Source organism: Lethenteron reissneri, chromosome 59 (genome assembly GCF_015708825.2).
Source record: "Lethenteron reissneri isolate LAM-NWPU_2019-01 chromosome 59, ASM1570882v1, whole genome shotgun sequence".
Classification (NCBI taxonomy): Eukaryota; Metazoa; Chordata; class Hyperoartia; order Petromyzontiformes; family Petromyzontidae; genus Lethenteron; species Lethenteron reissneri.
Genome location: NC_083837.1, coordinates 8,026,803 through 8,048,167, shown reverse-complemented (window position 1 = coordinate 8,048,167; position 21,365 = coordinate 8,026,803). Strand labels below are relative to the sequence as shown.

The window sequence follows — 21,365 nt, the reverse complement described above, 5'->3', positions numbered from 1 at the left end:
ACAGTTTTAACACTGGTAGTTTGCGCACTGCGCAGACAATAGCGGCACTACGGTGCCGCCATTGCCTCCTGGCAACAAAGCCATTGGAAGTTTGAAATAAAGCTCATGGTCGTGACTGTATAGTGCTCAGCTAATAGCATCGGCCTAAGGGACTCAGCAATTATGATTCCACGTCTGGTACACGCTTGTTAAGGCCCTTCCCATTATGCAATCCATAGACTCAGCTGAAACTTTCACACCCCCCTACAGCCACTGAAAGTATTACGGTAAACAAAGTGCGCCCACTTCAAACATTGTCGTTTCATTGTACAAACAATTCGAGTAATTTAAAACGTAATAACACGTGCAATTTTAGTGTGAGTGGTTTATTCAGCAGTGCTTTAGTCAAAGGTAAGTGTTGCATAGTGGATAGTCCTACCATGAAAACATGACATGTCACACGTGTCAAATATTTTTGGGATAGCCCGCACCTCCATATACCCCACAGGGTCTTGTTTTGTTTGTAAAAAGTGGTATACCCTGCGGGTTATATGTGGGAAAATACAGTACACACTCATTTAAGGCTAACTAGGAAAGGCCCAGAACGGGCTCAAATATTCGTCATTGATGTTATCCATGAGCGGGCCTTGAACTTGGGTGGCTGTGTTTGTAGCACAGTGCTCTTACCACTAAACTTCCGGTTCACACGTGTAAACATGCGAACAAACACACGTAAAAACATCGACCTAAGGGAAGCCCAGAACTGGTTCAGATATTGTGCACCACTGATGTTAGCCGTGCCCAGGAATCAAATTCGGATTGCTGGGTTCATATAGTAGTACACTAACAACCATGCCACCACTCCCCACACATACTCCCACATTGCTCATTAAAGGTGACAGGACTATACAGCAATCCCTCGCCAACCACAGGGGTTATGTTCCTGGAAAAGGCCGTGGTAGGCAAATCTGGAGTTGATAAAGTACAGGGGAAATAGGGCGTAGAGGAACCATGGCCACGGTCATTCTCATCACAGCTTAACTAAGTTGCCTTTTTATTAACTAAACACTGCATAAAATACAGCACATTACAAAATAACATAATAAAACATAAATAAACACTACATTTACTTTACATACCTTTAATATTGAGGGTAGAAGTCTATTATTATGATGACGACGATGATGACAATGAGATGATGGGGGAAGGGGTGGATAGAAGGAGGAGGGTCTCAGCCCACCTTCTTCCACTGGGTCATCAAAGACACATGAGTGATTAGGTAAGGAGGTAGGCACAGAGGCAGGCACAGTGGTGCTGGTGGCTGGATCAGTGGTGCTGCTGGCTGGATCAGTGGTGCTGCTGGCTGGACCAGTGGTGCAGCTTCTTTTTCTTTAAAAAAATTAGGATGGATGGCTGCTGCAGTATTTTTGTGTAAGTCCTGGTACACCTTCCTGTATGGTTACGATGTGGCACGTTCTATGCGCTGCGAGAATCACAACCAAATAGATGGATAACTGATAAGCTACGCAGCGCCATGGGTGGTGTGGTGGTGCGGAGGAGAACCGCGTGTTCGGGATCGGTGCTTACCCGTGGATACTCAAAATTCCCAGACCACTTTTGGTAAATTGGTATACAGGTAATAAATCGTGCATACATGAATTCCGCGGTTGGCAAGTCCACAGTTGGCAAGAGATTGCTGTATATTCCTGTTAATGGCTTAGCCAAGAGAGCAGGGTGGTGCGATGATAACATTTGTGCTGCACAGCAATACATTCCTGGGTTCAACTCCCAATACAGACGGCTTTCTGTGTGGAGTTTGTCTGCTCTCCCCCTGTTCTGCACGCGTTTCCTCCGGTTTCTCCAATTTCTTCGATTTCCTCTCAATGCTAAAAAAATACCTGCAAATTACTCATGGGATTACATACAGCAACATCGCAGCCTGCTACAAAAACTTAGCAGGACCTGCCTGATAAAGAGTCTTGAGATGCATGGAGGTGGAGGTTTGCCTGGGTAAACAAGCACAGTAATAATAACAATAATAGTGACACATTTGCTGCTTTCAGGCGATTGATGGCGATATTCTGGAGAAGCCCGCAGACAAACCGGATGCATACAGGATGCTGTCAAGGTAAAAAACGCTGGTCCACTCTACAGCAGTGTCGCTGCAGTGTAAAGGATTTACACAAAACACGCGCAGACGCACTTCGCCAGATAGCGCTCGAAGGTAGTACATTGATGCAATGAACACTCAATCCCATAACCTTGCCAACTTGTTGTTTATTTTTTTATTATGCTTGTTTACCCAAAAAGCCTCACGGAGTCTCTAGACACCTTTTTAGGAGGGTTCTACAAAGTTTTGGCAGGAGGGGGTGATGTTAAGTGTATTCCCAATTGAGTAATTTGCAGGTAATTTTTTCACTTTGGGATGTGTAGCCAATGCCAGTTACATAGCTTGTTTTAGCTATTGGAGGAAACCAAACAACCCATAAGACACCCATGCAGATCAGAGGGAGAACACAAACTCCACACACCTACACAGTCTCACTCACACACAACAAAGATCCCCCGTAAATCCTGAACAGACAGTTGGGGCAAGTGATGTTAGCGAGCACCTATGAAGGCCGGTACGGCACACGAGGGGGTGGGTGGCCAACACCACGCCTGGCCACCTTTGGCATCCGAGTGGTGATGCTTTATACACCGCACCAGGTATTCATTTGAGGTTGAGTAGACCAGATAATTGTCACTGGTGTTGGCCGTGAGCGGGAATTGAACTCGGATCGGCAGGTTCGTATCGCAGTGCGCTAATTGCTACACTACCACTCCCCACTCACACACTATGCAGAATAGGAGCAGAAAATACAAACTCCACACAGAAAGACACCTGAGTTGGGAATTGAATCCAGGCCTTTCTTGCTGTGAGACATGAACGAGTGTTATCACAGCACTACCTACCCCGCCACTCAATAGAAAATGCTGGACTCATGGCGTTTTTAGATAATTATTATACACTGCCATGTATACCGTGTCATTCGTTTTTATGGAAACTTGTTCTCGTGCCAGAAGCCACGCCCAGCGTAATGCGGCCAGTTCTGTCAGGAAGCCCCGCTCATCACCTCACGTCCAGCAGTACATGTGGCAAGGGAGGCTGTTTATTGCTTTTATGTCTGCTAGCAGAGTCGGCCTTGAAAAAGTGCTTCTTAGCTCAATGGGTTTTACTCAGTGGGAAATACACTCCAGGTTCTGATTATGTCCAACCACGTTCATGCTATCCGAATAGTCGAGTATTGATACAGGCAATTGGTAGAGTACAGGTATCCCTCGATTTACGAACGGTTGGTTTATTAATTTAGTGTGAACGCAATTGACAAATTATGGACACATTTTTTTGAACAAAATCGAATTTCCGCATTAACGAAATTTCACTACGGCCACACGCCACAAAATCATCAAACAAGAAGCACCCGGGATGCTGCGTCATCACGGTGTCCCCTGCAGTGCAAAAGTAACGCCTACGCATCGCCTTGCTAGTCATTCAAACATGCAGCAGATCTTCTTGTGAGTTCCCTGAAAAGGTAAAAAATTCATTTAAGTTTATTATTCAATATCATGGGACCTCCTTTGCCAGTATTAAATTATGATAATAGGTTTTTCCCCTTTCTGGCAATAAAACAGGTGTTAAGATGTTTAAACACCAAACTGAAACCTTTGCAAGGAATCATGACTGCATTAACCACATATACTTGTGGTGAACATGCAAACAAACAAAAAACATTCTCTGACAGTATGTGCATTGTCTTTGAAACTGATTGGTCCATACCAGAGACAGCTTTCTTTAGAGCCTAGTCTCAAACGGTGTTAGACCAGAGGACGCCAAAAGGCGAACAGCACAAAGACAACGCACTATCAGGACATTGAGAACTTGGCGCGAACAGCTATATCTTGGGACCTCCTTTTCCAGTATTAAATTATGTTAATATGTTTTTCCTCTTTCGGGCAAGAAAAAATTATTCTTATTCAATAGTTTTAATATTTATGTTCTGTTATTATTTTTGTATTGTGAAAAGTGAGGTGGGTTCACTAGCCGGGTGTCTGGGGTGTCACGACTCGCCTGGTTTTGTCATGTAGCATCCGATGATGAAGAGGTGGACGCCGTCGTCATTGTAGGCAGAGGGCTGCTGGCAGGCTGGTGCCTGCCAGGCCATCAATCACTCCTTATCGGACATCTCCAAGGCGACACCTCTGGTGTCCGCGTACGACCCCGGACCAACCCAGTCTGCAACCGAATCTCCTGTTAAAGAGGTGGCGGTTTGCACGTGCAACCTTATGTTGCACACGCGTACCTGCCTGCCCTCAGTTGCCCTCGGGCAGCAGTGCGCACCGTGTGTTTTGCCACACTACATCATCCCCCCCCCCCCCCCACGGATAAAAACGCAGCCGTCCCGGCTATATCCCTCGTGCGCACGCAACGTGACAACCCCTAACACAACTCTATAGTGACCAGTGACCGACCCCTAACTACAAGACAATCATAAGCAGTGACCATGAAAAATAACAAGAACAAGGGAATGGGGAATTAACGAAAAACGACGCGTCGCGAACGGGTATGTGCAGAACGCCCGTCCCCGCGGGTAGAGACGGGTCTGCTTGAGTGTGATAAGCAGTCCGATGAGGAAGTCTACAACGCTCCGTCCGTGGTCCTTAGGTCCTCCGGCCCTGCAGGTGGTACAGAACATTCCTCCTCACGGCCTGTTACTTTAGGCGTGGCGGTCCGCTTACCGAATGCATCAGACACCGGCCGGCAGGGATGTGGGGATGAATCGACTGGACCGGACGGAATGTATGTTTTTAACCACGAAGGATGCACAAATAAGCACCGCCGGCCCAAACGGATACGCACACACTGTGACCGCCGAACCTCAATGATTTCGACGGGCCCGTGCCAGGGACGGTACAGTTTCGGGGATGTGCCCACAGGCACCTGGGGGCAATGTAGCCAAGCCTTGTCCCCCACTTGCCACGGTATTCCGGGCCCTTCATGATCCTTCAGCCACTCGTTACAGGCCTGTCTGCGGGCCGAGTTGACCCTAGCGGCTTCACTGGCCAACCACAACTTCTCCAGTGTATTCAACATGGGGTCAGGCACTGCCGAACTTTTCCACGGGGGACTCGGTCCCAATTGAAGTTGCACAGAGGGTTTGGGCTCCCTCCCATACATCAAATAAAATGGTGAGAACCCCGTTGAGGCATGGGGAGTAAGCCTATAAGCCGCAAGTACCCCCAGGATGTTCAGATCCCAATCCGACTGTCCCTCAGTCACTTGCTGGCATAGCATAGCGGTGAGGGTTCTATGCAACCGCTCCACTATCCCGTCAGTCTGCGGATGATACGATGAGGTGCGTATTTTCTGTGTGCCCAAGGACTCGCACACCTGGAGCAATTTGGAGGAGAAATTCCTATCTTGATCCGTGAGCAGTTGCTCTGGGGCTCCCTTATCCAGAACATAGCCGTTCACAAAGGCGTCGGCTATAGATGCAGCTGACTGGTCAGCCAAGGGCCAGGCCATAGGCCAACAAGTCAGATATTCGACCCCCACGAGGAGGTACTTGTGCCCTCTCCGGGAGATTGGGAAGGGACCCAAAATGTTCAGGGTAACCAATTAATTCACCCATGACACAACAATAGACTGTAGCGGAATCTGCGGTCGCGTGGCAGGAGATTTCCGGCATGCACAATCGACACAACTTTTAATCAGGAGGAGGACATCACTCTCCATTCCGGGCCAGTAAAAGTCCTTTTTCAACGTCGCCAACGTTTTATGCACACCCAAATTCCTTAACTTTTCGTGTACGGCCTTTGTAAGTTTCCCCCTAAGGACCCTGGGTACGATCAGAGAATATCGCTGGGACTCCCCCTCCCACCTCATGAGGAGTCCTTCCCGCAGCACGATGGAAGGGCGACCCGCATGACCCGGGCTCCGAGAAGCATTGCCGGCGCAACGTCAACAACGAAGTATCATCAAACTGCAGCTTAGCCCACGTCTCATGATTGAGATTTAGAATAGAATCACATGGCGACTGAGCGCCCTCATTCCGCATTGTCCCTGCTGCCGCGAGCACCATGGGCGCCTCCAGGCTGCCTCCCCGGCATGGGGAGGCAGCCTGGACAAGGCGTCAGCGTTGACGTGCCGGGTGCCCTTTCTGTGCACCACCGTGAACGAGAATCCCTGGAGGATCTCAAGCCATTGGGACAACTGGCTAGACGGCTGGTCAATGCGCAGGGAATACTGGAGGGCCGCATGGTCCGTGCAGACTACAAAGTCTCGTCCGTACAAATAAGGACGATAGAGCTGAATAAAGTAGACCATAGCCAGGAGCTCCTTGCTCATGATGCAATAGCGCTACTCGGCAGGACACAGAACTCGACTTTCGTAAGCAACCACTCTCTTCATTCCCTCGATAAGCTGGGAAAGGACCGCCCCAATGCCAGTGTCGCTGGCATCAGGTGTCCAAAACGAAGGGTTTAGTGAAATTGGGGTACGCGAGTGGGGGGGCATCGGCAAGGGCAGAGCGGAGGGCGAGGAAGGAATCCTCTTCAGTCCTATCCCACCAAAATCTCTGGCCCTTGGCCGTAAGGGCATGGAGTGGTTTAGCATTGGTGGCAAAATATTTAATTAACCGCCAGTAGTAAGAGCGAATCCAACTAAACTGTGGACGTCTGCTACCAATTTAGGCGCCTGCCACGTGCGCACACACAAAGTCTTTTCTGGATCTATGGAGACACCGGCCGCACTAACTACATGCCCCAAGTACTTAACCAACGTCTGAAGCAAATGGCATTTTTGTGGCTTGAATTGCAATTTGGCCGCACGCACTCTCTAGAAGACCGAGCGCAATCGCTGCAGATGTTCGTCAAAGGTTTTGCTAAAAATATATGAGGCAAGAATCCCATTGCAACCCTGCTAGGACCAACTCCATTAACCACTGAAAGGTGGCTGGCGCTGAATTCAATCCCATCAGAAGGCAATGAAAGTGATAAAGGCCTTGGGGCATACGAAAAGCGTTTTTTTGGTTTCGACTTGTCCGACAATGCATCGAGCGAGTCATCCATACGAGGTAGAGGGTACGCATCCGCAACCGATATTTGATTTAATTTGCGAAAGTCAACGCAAAATCTGAAATTTCCATCACGCTTCTTCACTAGGACAATGGGCGCTCCCCACGGGCTGTTCGACGAAGCAATAATGTCTGCTGCTAGCATCTCGTCAACAGCTCAGAAAATCGGTGCCCAACAAACAGGGCACGGTCAACGTTCGTGACACCAAAATTTGACCCTCCCCGATTTGAACAGTGACCGACATTTGCCCCAGAATATCCAGGCTCCCCCCGTTAGCCGCAGCACAAGCGTTCTCCACGGGGGCAAGAGGATCGCATGACGAAGGCAACGTGTGGAACACGGCCTCACAACGGCTCCCGTGTCAACCAACAACCAAACTCGAATCCCCTGAATCAGCCCCTCAATTGTTGAAGAACCCGCCGCAGCGGCCATAACACGATGAGCTAGTGCGTCCCACTGATCGGCGCCGCGTGGCCAACACATGAACGAACGCGCACTCCGTGTACAACTCGCGACGGGACGAGATGTTACAGACTGATGCCGCACGCGACCTATACTAGATGGATGATGGGAAAAGGACGGCCGTGTGTCGGATGCAACCAGACTCGCCTGTACGTTGCGGGAAGAGGAGTCGTTGAAGCCGTAGGATGGATGCAGCGGGACCCTCTTGGTACCGCGGCGGCAGTCGATGGCGATGTGTCCCGCACAGCCGCATTTGTAGCAGGTACAGTAGGGGCGACCGGTCGGTTGGCGCAGCCTGGGGCACCATTCCTGCACTTGCGGGTGCTGTGCGGTACCCCTCTCCAACCCACGGTCGAAGGAGGCACCCCCGAGCGCATCTGCGTCCGGCCCCGATGCGCTGGTGGCCGCCACTGCCAGCCGGTCATTGAGGTCGAGGTGTGTCTGGATGCCGAGGGCCACTTGCAGGGAGGTGATGTTGTCGTCCTCCGTCACCGCTCCAAGGCGAGAGAGTCCAGCGCTTGGCTGTCCATTTTCGGAAAAGCCGCGTGCCCCCGAGTGAGGAGAGCACTGTGAAACGCCAACGGTGTCTCGTTCTTGCCCTGTCGTCCCAGGCGGAATCTTCGATGCACATTCGACGGGGGGTCGTAGATAGCGGCCATCTCGGTGTAGGCGCGTGTGAGGATCGCCATATCCGCCTCAGGAATGGCGAAGAAGGCGGCAAGCGAGTCGTCGTCGAGGGCCGTGGGAAGAGCTCGGAGCACTTCGCCGGGCGTCCATCCTACCGAGACGTAGGCAGCCTCGAGCCGACGACGAAAGGCCAATCGCCCTCCGCAGCTACGAACTGTCGCACTGGCAGCAGTCGTCGAAGCCTGGAGGCGTCCTCCAGCTTGGGAGACGGCAACTGCTGCTGCGGCATGGGCCACTCGTGCAAAATGGCAGACGCGTTGAGCCCCGCTGCAGCCTCCGAAATGGCGGACGAGTCCGGCGCTCCCGACGCCTCGGGCCCGACAGTGGCGGAAAGCAGGCCTTGGAGACCGGTGGTCGACGCAGCCGTAATTCGTTCGAACAGGTGAGCGGCGGCCAACAACAGCCTCCCCAGATAACCGGCAATGTCCAGCCAGCTCTGCGGAGGAGGCGGCAGGGCTAGACTCGCCACAGTCTCCTGCACCGACTACAGCACGTCGTCGGAGCGGCCGCTTGAAGCCCCGGCAACCGGAGCCATTAGAGGGACGACGTCCTGCTCCGCTTCATCGTCCGACGACGCAGCAGGTGGGTTTCTTCATTTCGACGCCGACTTGGACATGACGCAGGTTCGTTGGCACTTCTAACACCAAATGTAGTGTCATGTAGAATCACTCAGTCGGACACGTTGATCCAAGTCACCTGCTTGCACTTTATTACTCTCTCTCGCACCAGTTGTAGGCACTCCTATCTCTGTCACTTTGTTAACCAACTTCCCTTGTCTAAACTTGATTTGGAGCTTTCGTGACTGCAGGAATTACTCTCTCAAATTTCACACTTAACTTTTAATTTAGCAATCTTTGGAAGAACGTAATCAACCAGGCTATGCGTTAATTGTGTGTTGACCGACTCTCTCTGTTGCATTGCATTACATTTCCAAATTTACTAAGTTTGATTAAGTGTGTTTTCTCTCTGTGTGTGTCCTCGTATTGTTGCTCTTATTTCCTGCAGTCACGAAAGTTCCAAATCTCTCAATGACATGCTAATTTCTCTACCCCCCCCTCTCTTTGCCCCCCCTCTCTCTCTAAGGCCTCGACACAGAGGCGTTGTTTCTCTGTGTGCCTATGTGTGTGTGTCTCTCTCTCTGTGTCTCTGTGTTATCTCTCTCTGCTTATGTGTCTGTCTATGCGTCTCTGTGTCTGTGTTTTGTCTCTCTCTCAAATTTAGCAATCTTTGGAAGAACATAATCAACCAGGTAGGGGGCCTCTCTACGCCAGTAGGAAGTCTAGGCCTACTTCCTGGAAGTCCGTTTGGCTGAACATTTGCTTTGGGTCAGTGCTTCCTAATTTCGGTCATTATACTTGTAATCAATTACTTAAGCAACTGATAAGACCCGCATTTCAAATCCCAAGTCCACTCAACTCGATGTCTGTTATGTTTGTATGCGTGCATGTGGCAGGCTCAGCGGGCGAGAGCACAGCGTGTTCACCGGCGTGGCGTTGGTCGAGTGCTGCGTTCGCGAGGGTGAGGCGTAACACGACCGTTTCTCCTAGGCTGGCCAGACAGTCCAGGACAATGTATCATAGAAGATGTGGCCAGGTGGTTCAGCAGTTGGGGCCCTAAGCCGGCACCACAGAGATCCTGGGTTCGAATCTAGGCTTAATTCGCCTGTGATGAAAGCAAGTTATCAAGTTTTGTGAGCCGATAGTCTCAGCCGCTAAACAGATGAATGCAGATTTTAAAAAATTGGGTTTTCACTTAATTAAATTAAATTCCAATACTGACAATTAAGCATTTCCATCGCGCATTCATTCGGGAGGGACCGAGGCATCAGTTTAAGAGGGGGTGGAAGGTGGCCAAGGGGTGCCAGTTCATCACTACTACTTGGCCCATGCCAAGCGTAGTGGGTCTGTCTGCTATCTCTGTTAACCCATAACACCCGGGTCTCTCCCATCATCTCCAGCCAGCACATCTTCCACACTTCACGTGGTCTCAAAGTTGCACGTAAATTGCCACAATCTTTGTTATGTCACCGTGGCTTAGTGGTGAGTGGCGGCAGTTGTGCATTTGTGCCGATGTGTTTCTGTGCGTGTGTGCAGGCAAGTTACAGACCAGCGTAGTGCAGTTTCACGAGGAGACGCGAGTGAAGTTTGCAGATCTCTCGGAAGAGTTGCTTTGGGAGTACATCGACAGCGGAGAACCAATGTGAGCGAGTAGGCCTGTAGTGATTACACATAAAATTTGGAACTTTGGGCCAATACGGTCCAACAGTTTCAACCACATGTAAATGTTGGCTCAATGTTGGCGTGTTTAACAACGTGGCTTCACCCAGCGATTCTGTCATGCCGGTTGGTGAAGGTAGGGAGCACACACGTGAGCATAGGAATACAGAACAGTGGCTTTCATATTCTTTGGGTCTTTGTGTAAAACCACGTAGATAGAAAATGTATACGTTTAGATTGCGACACAAGCAATCGTCATCAGGTGAATCTGGCTTCTTGGAAAGGAGGTTGAACTAGAAAATCAGGTTATCTTTGCATTTATCTAACGTGGCAGCTGAGGAGGCTGTCATGTTATCTACATGGTCCAAATCAGATGTTGATATTTTTCTGTCAATGTTAAATGTGATTGCAAGAGAGTCTTGTCTAAATTGTCTAGTTCAAATCGGAGCAATCTTATTCTCTCTGAGATCAGGGCTAGGCCGGCCCTGAACAAGATCCGTTTAGCATTCGGAGAAGTGACAGCAGCAGATCTCTTCAGAAAAGTGAGTGGCTCGATCAGATGAGCCTTCTTGTCTTGAAGTCTTTTAAAAGATCTAATAGTTGTCTCCACTGCCCTCTGCTGCCCACATCGTAGCCCCACATCATCCTATGCCAACCTGCTGTACATCGTGGTCGCCCATTCAAGCACTACCCAGGCTGAACCTGCGTGGCTTCCTACATCTGGCAAGAGTTGCTTTTGACCAACTTACCCAATTGTAAATTATCACCCCTTATGTTAAAGCAGTTTGGCCTGGTGTATTGGATAGAGCACGCAACTTGCAATCAGAAGCATGCTAGTTAAATTCCCATTTGGGTATCCGCTCCGACCCATCATCCCTCTGAAGTTATCAAAATAAATACCACTTTGAAGTAAGTCATCGGTGGCTATTGTCAGGTTTGTTGTCGCCAAAAAAACACGGCATTTCCACCGCTGGTCAGAGCCACTCACGGAGAGCAGTGTTCTACTATTGCTCATTTGAACAGCCTAGACGACTGTCGATAGACAGTTTGAATTTGAAACTGAAACACAAACAATCATTATCTTGGAGATACATACATTGGCTGTGTCCCAGACGGTTGGACATGATTATGAAGTATTGTTCACATTCAGGACAGTTGAGGTGACTGGGTGACTCAGAGTTTAGAGCGCTGGGCTGGCACCACTGAGATCCTGGGTTCGAATTCAGATTTCAGCCACTGCCTGTGTTTAAACCAGGTTCTTCTCTGCACCTGTGGTCTCAGCGCAATAACTAATCACCGCACGATTATATTTTTCCATTTTGCAACATTTCGGTTTTACGGCCATACAACAATCATCCATAGTGCACGGCATGTGGTAAGGTGCACCACCCTTAGTTTGGATAGGAAGACCCTTGAAGGATCTCAGAAGTGGTTTTGCGATGGCAATTCCGGGGGCAGTTTGCTTACTACAGGTGAATCTGCACTTAACTTTGGCTAAATCCCCACCGTAGGTTTCACTGCCAAGTACTCTGGTCCCTGCTATGTATACCAGAGGTCACTTGATTGTACTTTTGTGGTTTCACCTTCTGCAGGCCAAGCTCTAACACACACAGGGTTGAGCATTGCAAGAGTTCTGAAAGTAGACTTTGTTTCAAGTCGTGACTACGATAGCATAATTGGACTAAAGTCCAGAATAATACCTCTATTCATAAACGAGTTATTACTGGCCCAGTCATTCCTAATCGACAGCCATTGTTTTAGCACTGCTGGATTAAGGCTTCCCCGGTGCTATCGCCATCCTTTACAATCCAGCACTGCTATACTATCCATCTGACCCCGACATGAGAACTGATCTCATCGCTCCATCTCTGCGGCGGTCGTCCCCTTGGATGCGTTCTCTCTGCGTGGCTTCCATGGTCACCGGTCTTGTTTGTCGGCCATTAGTCAATCCTGCTACGCGTCCTACCTAGGCCCATTCACTTCTCTTCATGGTCAACGTGATGCATCTCTCGTATTTGAGTTCCCTGATACTCATTTTACTTCTTCTGTCTTTCCCTAATTCCAAGCACGCATCTCTCCTCACTTAATTTCATTTCCTGCATTAATTTAATTTTCCTGCAGTATCGATGCCTCTGATCCATGCGTCATGGCTGGCAGTATGCGCTCACTGAAAAAGTTCTGCACGCACATCGATACGCCGTTTTCCCAGACAGCTCGCATGATGCAATTAACCAAAGTAAAACTAAACTAGATTCTGAGTTTTATTTAAACATAGGCATTGGTTATGTTTATTTTCATTATCATGTAACTCTCAGCCGAGTTATCATTGCGTGCGTCTGTTTATCATTAACAACAACCGTGGGTCAGTGTTCAATGGGACAGTGATATCGTATTACATTTCTCTTGGCCAGTAGCGTAACCAGACTCATAAGCCCCCTCACCTTAATACAGTGAGATGCAATCCACAGATTTTAAGCATTACCAAATGTTAGGTTACCAAACCATCCCATGAACTCTGATCCCTAGTGTGATCAAAGTATGTTAACTTGGATTGTCATGTGACGTAGTGTAAGCAAAATATGTTTTGTGTCAAAAGTCCAGTGTCAGCAATAGCCACAACCCAATTATTCTTCACCTCGATTCGGAGAACCATAACAATTTGGGGTTGCTATTCATTTTATAATCTATTATGTTTTGTCGCATGTGTGCCATTTCATTTGTATTGTCTGACTCTTATGTTGTCTCATTTGTTTCAGCTTCCCAGTAAACATATAACGTTTGTCCAACCGTTTCAACCACATGTGGGCCCAACATGTGTTTGCTGGGTTATTTTCCTAAGCTAGGTTATTTTCCTAAGTTATAGTTTGAAAATTATTGGGTACATAATTCGTTACGTTTTTGCTATGCACGCACCATTCGGCACCCTGGACACCCTGCAAAAGGGTTGTTCTATCACAGGAGTGCAGTGCTGAGTCAGATCCCCACGTGGATTCTCCATCTCATGACATGGTGCCATGTATTACGATTTTACCACTGCTATATTATTTGTACAAATTGTGAATAATCAGTTCTTAAACAATGTAATGCGGCATGTATTGCGAGCATGATTTTTTTTTTACTTTAAACCTTTTGTCAAGCAAATTTGTTGTAGAAATCTGGCCAAACTTATCAAAGCGTTGCCAAACTTTGGAGATAGAAAACAGCACGAAATTTATTCGCCTTGCTGGCCAGTGTGACTATGTCATCATGTGTGATGTCATCTTGCGTTGTAACTCGTCATGGATAGCATTTTAGAATCCATTAAAAAAATTTACCCACGGCACACCACGGGAAGGGGAGTAGAGTCGATATAATTTACAGAGAAAGCAAGAGGAACGGACGTCAGGATGGAAGTCCCCAAAACAGACAAAGGAGCACGAGGCAGGAAGAGGAGGAGGGGAAAAGGAATGACTGGGCCAAGTTGTCACTGACGATGTGATGGTGGTGATGATATGAATCGGAAGAGAGGGGGGAGAGAGAAGGAAGGAGCAAGCTGTCTTTACAGGGAGCAGCGGGGATGGATTCAGAGAGGAGGGGTGGCCATATACAAGTCCCGAGATTTCAGGAATGCTTGAGCTGAATTATATATACGTACAGGATTCTCTGCTATACATAAGGGATGTGTACCTGGGAAATGTTACAGACAGTCCTCGACTTACGAACGCTTCATTTATGAACGTCTGTACTTACAAACCAGCTTCCCTGAAATATAAAAAATATAACATTGACTTGAAACGCGAACTCGCAATTCCAAACTGAACTTCGGAACTATTTTGTTCAGAGGAGCGATCCTCCACGAGGTGTAATGAGTCGGCCTCGCACTGGGAGTGTTTACGCGTGTGTGAAAGTTGTGTACGAAGCGGTAGTGTAGCGGTTAGCGTGCTGCGCTACGAAAGCGGCGACCCGAGTTCAATTCTTGCTCATGGCCAGCACCAGTACCTGGTGTGGTGCGTAAACATCATCACTGGGGAGACAAAGGCGGCCAGGCATGGCGTTGGCCATTCACCCCCTCATGTGCTGTGCCGGCCTTCATCAGCGCTGCTCGCAAACAGCTTGCCTCAACAGCCTGTTAAGGCTACACGGGAGATCATTGTGTGCGTCTTTGTGTGTGTGTGTGTCTGTGTGCGCGCGTGCCCCGTGTCTGTGTGTATAATTGTGGTGACTAGCTTGTTGTCGGAAGGGGGGCACCCCTTCCGACAACAAGCTAGCAGTATTTTTTTTACAGCGTTGCATGTAAATATACAATATTTCTTAATTATGAGTGTAACAATGCTTCCCTTTGTGTTAAACCTTAACACGTTTCATGACACTGACCTTAGGGGTCGTCCATAAATGACGTCACACGATTTTTGACCCCCCCCCCCCCGCTTCGTCACACGGCGTCACAAAAAGTCAGACCCCCCCACAAAAAAAAAACATGCTTCAAATTGCTTTAAACTATTGTCATTGTAGTGCGTATTTAATGTGCCGCTGCACCCTGATGTTGTAGGAGAAAACATTTATTAAAAAGTCTATTTAATTAAGTAGAACGTGTTGTCTATATTTAAAGTTGCACATTTTGATGTGACGTCACATTTCTCAAACCCCCCCTCGTCACACATCGTCACGAATGTCTGACCCCCCCCCCCCCCCCAGGTGCGTGACGTCATTTATGGACGGCCCCTTATGGGAATTTTAGTAGTGCATTGTTGTGTTCCGATTCTAAATTACACTGATTTTCCCATATACATCATGTTAAAATCAGTGGTTATGTTCTTATCTGAAATTTCTGTGGGAAAAAACGTGAATGTCGGTGTACAAAAATGCATGTGATTTTAATAAATACAAATCGAGATGGTTGAAGAGCTTGCTAATTGCTGGAGTTATGCAAACTAAGGGGTGGGATCAGCTGCCTCTTCATCTGACGATTAAGCTGGAGCTACAGGAATGTTCACCAACGGTAGCTGCCTCTCTTCTGTGCTCTCCTCTGGCCCTTCTGGCTCGATTGCAGAACGTTTACAAATCCATCCAAAGACAGCTGGGACAGAATGTTTGTTCTGCTGTTGGCACAGCTCCTTTTAGCAGTGAAAGCTACTGGTCAATGTCCTGTTAACTCTAGAGCTGCGTTCTCTGTTTGGATCATCCTCTCTGAAGGTGTCTATTGCTGCTTCCAAATAAATAAATAAAAGCCTCCTGATAATCTTTTGAAAGTTAATATTTTTGGTGGTGGTGATGTCGTTTTATTGTCCTCTTCATCAGCTCGTACTTGTCCCAACTGCATAAAAATAATTCAAAATATTTATACAGGAGGAATCCGATGAGCTATAAAGCTCTTTTACACAGACGTCCAGTAGGGGCAGGTCAGAATGTTACAACAAACAAGACAAAAACACAGAAGGAGTGTAGGAAAGGTAAACAACTCACTTTGAAAAAATATACAAATAAAACTAAACTTTTTTTATTTTACCAGGTAAAGCCCACTGAGCTATTGGCTTCTCTTTCAAAGCGACCTGGCCACAAGTAATAGCTCAACGAAGTGGTTTATCATGTGGAAATTTATAGCAGCAAAATAATCTATATGCATATTTATAAAAACCGGAGGACCCGGAGAAAAAATCTACGCGACCATGGGGAGAGCAAGCGTCAGGGTCAGGATTGGACTCTCGACCTGTATACAAGGAGAGGAACATAACATCACACCACCATAGCAAATTGCATCAGTACATCAATTCCAAAGCTTGGTAAAGGCAGTATAACAATAGCAAAAACAGTCCTTGACCTCACCAAGACAACACAATCCCTCAATGAAATTGTACATAAACATTTAACTATCGATACATTTTTAAGAGTAAAATTTACAAATCACATTGGCAAATGTGGCTGTATCCAGCATGAATCTTCTGCTTCAGAATATCATGATGTCAGGGGAGGAAATGAGGTCGTTTCAGATCCTCATTTGACAGATCCTCGCCGTGGAACTCGAGCAACCCTATGATGTCCGACTTCTTGACATTGCCAGGTCCAACTTTACTCTGCCACATGGATGGATTGTCCTCCACGTGGCAGAGGGATTTTCAGTGGTACTCGCTAATTGAAAACAGTTGGTATTGCATCGAAAAATAGTCCGCTTTTATTGCGTGCGTTATGAGTAAAAAAAAAACGCATATTCGAAACGGTACACTTATAAGGAAAAATGTTCCGTAATTGCAATAATTTGTAGTGGATGATTCCTGTACGTGATGGATATGCGTGTTTTTTCTTGTAAAGGGACAAGGCGGGCGGATATGGAATCCAGGCGCTGGGCGGGATGTTCGTGGAGAGTATCCACGGAGACTTTCCTCAATGTGGTGGGGTTGCCCCTCCACCACGTCTTCCGCAAGTTCGGAGAGCTCTACAACTGCGAAGCTGCCACAGTGAGTAACGCACCCCAGTTTCACGCGGCCCACTACAAATATAAACCTGGAAGGAATTTTTGGGAGAGGTCCTCTGTGAAAAATTTCTTCCAGGGCCAGTGCACTGGGGTGTACTGCTTGGTGAGATTTCCAAATGGATTCTACGTATTGGGACGTGGTGCCGACATGATACCTCTGTAGTGGGTTGTGTAGAACTTGGCATGCCAGAGCTACCTCTGAAATCCCTTCAAGTGATCTTAATTCAACGCTGTGGGGGGACAGCACTTTCACATCTACCCTGTTTCAGAACAACGTTTCTCGCATGGTAGTCCAAGTTATATTTATGACTGAATCATGCCATGTGTGAGTGACATGACATTCCTTGAACGATCTGCCCAGTACATTTTAATAATTAACAAAGCTGGTTAGACATTGTGCTATGAACTCGGTGACAGTTTGAACTGGTCCTGGCTCTGGTTTTCACCAACCCGCATCGACCAGTGTGGTGAAGTATGGTCAAACCTCACGACCGATAGTTGGGAGGCCTTAAACCAGCAGCAGCGAATTGATAAAGGGCTGTAGTTTGTTAATTTACTTTAATGGTGTACAATACAGTTTTGAATTAAACAGCATCCAGATGCAACCGCATCTCAAATGCCACAGCCACAGTTGCATTTAAACACGGGTCTTGCATTTCACATAATGGCGAGGACCCGTGGAAATAAACTCGATTGCTGTGGCAAAGGAATTGTACTTTTGACCGGTGCTTGGCTCTGGTGGTTGTATTGCAACGACTCTGCTGACAGTGCTGATTGTGCAATTGTGTTGACGCAGCCCTTAGTTGGCGATCCTGCTGGGCCTGTCTCTGCCGTGCCCAATGGTGCTGCCGTGTGTGGGGGAGGAGACAAAAAGGGGACGGCCCGGTGAACGCTAGCAGCGGCGCAAGCAGAGGCAACGGCTACGTCTATCTGAGCACCGACCCGGCCGATGTTGGGTCATCGTCATGCTGCCTTCCGGCATATGGCACCCCATTATCATTAAGTCCTTTTTGCATTAAGTTGAAATCAATTCAGTTCAGCTGATTAGACTGAACCAAGGTTTCCCAAACTGCAGTCCTGGAAAATCCACCATGCCCCACCTTTCTGTGTCTGCCAAGTGTCCATCCGTGTAAAATGCAAGTAAAGTCGTTAAACACTGCACTTGCCTAATGCTTGCTGATTGCCTTGTGTTATTAGAACAGTGCAAATACCAAATTAACTCATGATTATGAGAACATTAGTGTCTGCTCACAGGCCAAACAAATGGAATTGGCCAAATATTCCTTCAGAGGGTCCTCTTGAACATGCTTCCTAAAGGGTATTATTATTATGATTGATATCACTATTTTAACGTTTTATTTTAAAAAAACTTGTTTTAAATCGATTCATATTATTTCATGTAAAAAGGGCCATTGGTTAAATTGTAAAGGTCTCAAGTGATCTCCTGCCATCAAATCGAAGTGGCAGAATTCTTTGGCGTCAAATCTTGGAATATAGGCCCAAAACACAACACCATCATAATCACTTACACCAACCGCAGTCCAGCCATGTGGTACAGCAGTTAAGAAAGCTCAACTCACAGTTGGGATGTAGCGAGTCCAAATTCCAATTGCAGAGTGAATCCGCATGTGGTCTCTAGTTTGTGGGAAATTAACAGTAGGTTCTTCTATAGAGAGATTAGCCCCTGCCATGGGAATGTGGGATTAATCATGAATGACTCAGGGTTGTCAATCGAAATGAGTGCCGCCCTAATTTTGTTTGCACAGGGAGACGCTGACCTTTGACACAGATGACAGAAAAACAAAGTAGGCCGGGAAAGATGGCAATAGTTTGGGGAGATCTTCATTCAACAGTAGATTGATCAAGGCTGGTGACGACAGTAATAGTATAAGTGATTCTAAGATAATATATCAAGAAATTTTGAAACGCAACATTTTTTTGTTTAGTTTTAAGTTATTTCAGCTCCCAAAAAAATATGGCCTGAATTAACTTGCTTTTACGCAGGGCTGGATCAGCCTGAACGTTTGACATTGCTTTTGGTCTCGCTCAAGACAATAAAAAAAATATACAATTACAATCATCAGTGAAACAAATAATATGCCTCTGGTGGAGTTGTGACCATTAAGCTGATGAGGAGTGAGCAGAACCCACTACCTGTTAATAGTTGTAATGTTGGTGTCTGTTGACGTGTTTTTCAAGTTTAATTTATTAGGTATAGCCCTGTGAGCCATGCGGCTCTTGAGTCGGGTGCAACCGCAACAAACAAAATATGAACAGAAAACATCTTAAAGCGACGACGCGCAACAGAAACATCCTGGATAAACCAGGAAATCTTCCAGAAAAAAAACACCGTATTACAACGCTGTGTGCAAAAATCCCAGTATGATGCAAGTCAAACAATAACAACCATAAGACATTTCGATTTAAAGCTTTCGTGACTTGCAGGGATTCATCTTCTTGACTTTACCGAAAGAACCAAGAAGATGAACCATAAGACAATTTAGATTTAATTTATCAGGCCAACTCCGCACTTCCGCAAGAAACATGGCTTAACCATATGTTTTCGAAATCACCAAAATATAGCTATAAAGACAATGTAACAACAGTAATCATAGGAACTGTGATTCAAATGTAACAATAAACGATATATATAACATGTACGACCAAACTTGCAGCCACAGCTGGCAGCATGACACTCCCATTGTATGATGTGTGAGTGAGGCAGTGGTAGTGTGAGTGAGTGTACGATGTTGTGAGCGTATGATGAGTGAGTCAGTGGTAGTGTGAGTGAGTGTATGATGTGCGAGTCGGCGTATGATGAGTGAAGTGTATCACGGCATCCTCCCCGCCATCATGGCCTCCTCCCCGCCATCACGGCCTCCTCCCCGCCATCACAGCCTCCTCAAGGTCAGGGTTCTTGAAGTAGATTTAACAGCGGGTCATGTAACCAAATTTGCATGCGCTGCCAGTTTCAAGTTTTGTGAAGGCTATGTGATGTCACGCGTCACTGCAACAGACGTTATTATGTTACGTGGCATCGTGGCGTCGTGACACATGTACATGTGACCACTAATCTGTACCTCCTGTATCCAGGTGTCTTCATCTCTTCTTTATGCCATATCCAGGTCTCTCATCTCACAGCTCTCTGTATTCTCTTGATACGTCAGCGACCAAGATCTCTCGGCGGGTGACTCCAAGAGTATTCACGACCTGAATTTGTCTCGTAGGTCCCCAGTTTAAGAACCCTGCATGAGGTTTCATTTGAAATTCATGGTCCGAGGCTGTGCTTGTAAGTGGTTGTAGCCTGTGTATTGTAATAGTTTTCTCTTCTGCGTTTCACTGTAGTGTAGTCGTATGGTATTCTAAATCTCGGTAGAGACCTTTGGTTTGGCTCACCACACCAAAATATTTGGCCACGTGGCGAGGGCTGCACGATCCTTGCCGCGTGCCTCAGTGTCGCTCCCTCTTTGGGAAACTTGCTTAGACCATCTTCGGTGGAAGTACCGCACGTGTGCAGTGAGTGGTTCACCTGTGTATCTCTGCCAATCAGCCTACCCACAAAGCGGAGTTGAGTCTGTCTGGAAGAAGGGCATAACCAGTTTTACAGTTTTAAGTTTAAATGTTGTGAAGAGCCATTTCAATGCAGGAATACTGATATCGAGCTTGGTGTTACAGAAGCAAATCACAGGCAGTACAATTCCACAGCTATACGAGCCTGATTGTAATGAATTTTTACCTGTATCAATTAAAATATAATCCTGGTTATATGAGGGTGCATTTATTTTGTGTAATAAAAGGACTCAGACACTTCTTGCTGACTCCGTGTCCTTTATTTGGGGTTCGCGTTCTCCTTCCCACACGGCACTCCTCCTGAGACTCTCTCCCTGGCAGCCCCACATCTGCCTTCGCTCCCGTAGCCTTCCACGCTCCTGCAGCTCCGCTGCAGGCTCTTGGTACAGCCCTCTGGCTGCTCCCCCAGCAGCTCCATCTCTGCTCCCTGTTCCTCCGTGCGTGGCGATCTCGCCACCTCCCAATGTCAGCCCTTCGTGGCCTCTATGGCTATCTCGCCATTTCCTACCTCAATCCTCCACTCTCTCTTCCACCCCGCTGGCTGGCGCCGTCATGAGCCCCTCAGCCACCAGGCTGAGGCACGGCGACCACCCAACGTGTTCACCACCCTTCACTCCCCCGACTGCCCCAGATAGCTTCCTGTCTCCCCGCTATAACTTCTCCCCCACGTCACCCTGACTCCTCCCTCTCGGATCGTCATATCCGCCCCGCCCATTTACGCCCGCATTACACTACCCTCCCCCGTAGAGAAAATCCCAGCCGTCCTCGGCTGAAACAGAACAAAATAATGCGGGCGAAGGCATCACAATCAGGAGTCCCCCAGACACAACGGAGATCATAACAACAACAACACAAGCAACGAAAGGGGAGGTATCAGGAACTGGAAC

At 47.5% G+C, this 21,365-nt stretch overlaps 1 protein-coding gene across 3 annotated transcripts in view; it reads left to right on the top strand.

Annotated features, from left to right (window-relative positions):
• The window catches only part of LOC133357796 (probable bifunctional dTTP/UTP pyrophosphatase/methyltransferase protein), a 32,231-nt gene extending 11,513 nt beyond the window's left edge, over positions 1–20,718 (top strand). For all 3 annotated transcript variants that reach the window (XM_061575928.1, XM_061575927.1, XM_061575929.1), the window contains 5 exons: positions 2,043–2,107; positions 9,698–9,762; positions 10,338–10,443; positions 16,746–16,891; positions 17,705–20,718. In XM_061575928.1, coding sequence (XP_061431912.1) covers positions 2,043–2,107; positions 9,698–9,762; positions 10,338–10,443; positions 16,746–16,891; positions 17,705–17,952 — 630 coding nt within the window. In that variant the 3' untranslated portion in view covers positions 17,953–20,718. The remainder of the gene's footprint in view (positions 1–2,042; positions 2,108–9,697; positions 9,763–10,337; positions 10,444–16,745; positions 16,892–17,704) is intronic.
• Positions 20,719–21,365: the final 647 nt, after the last annotated feature.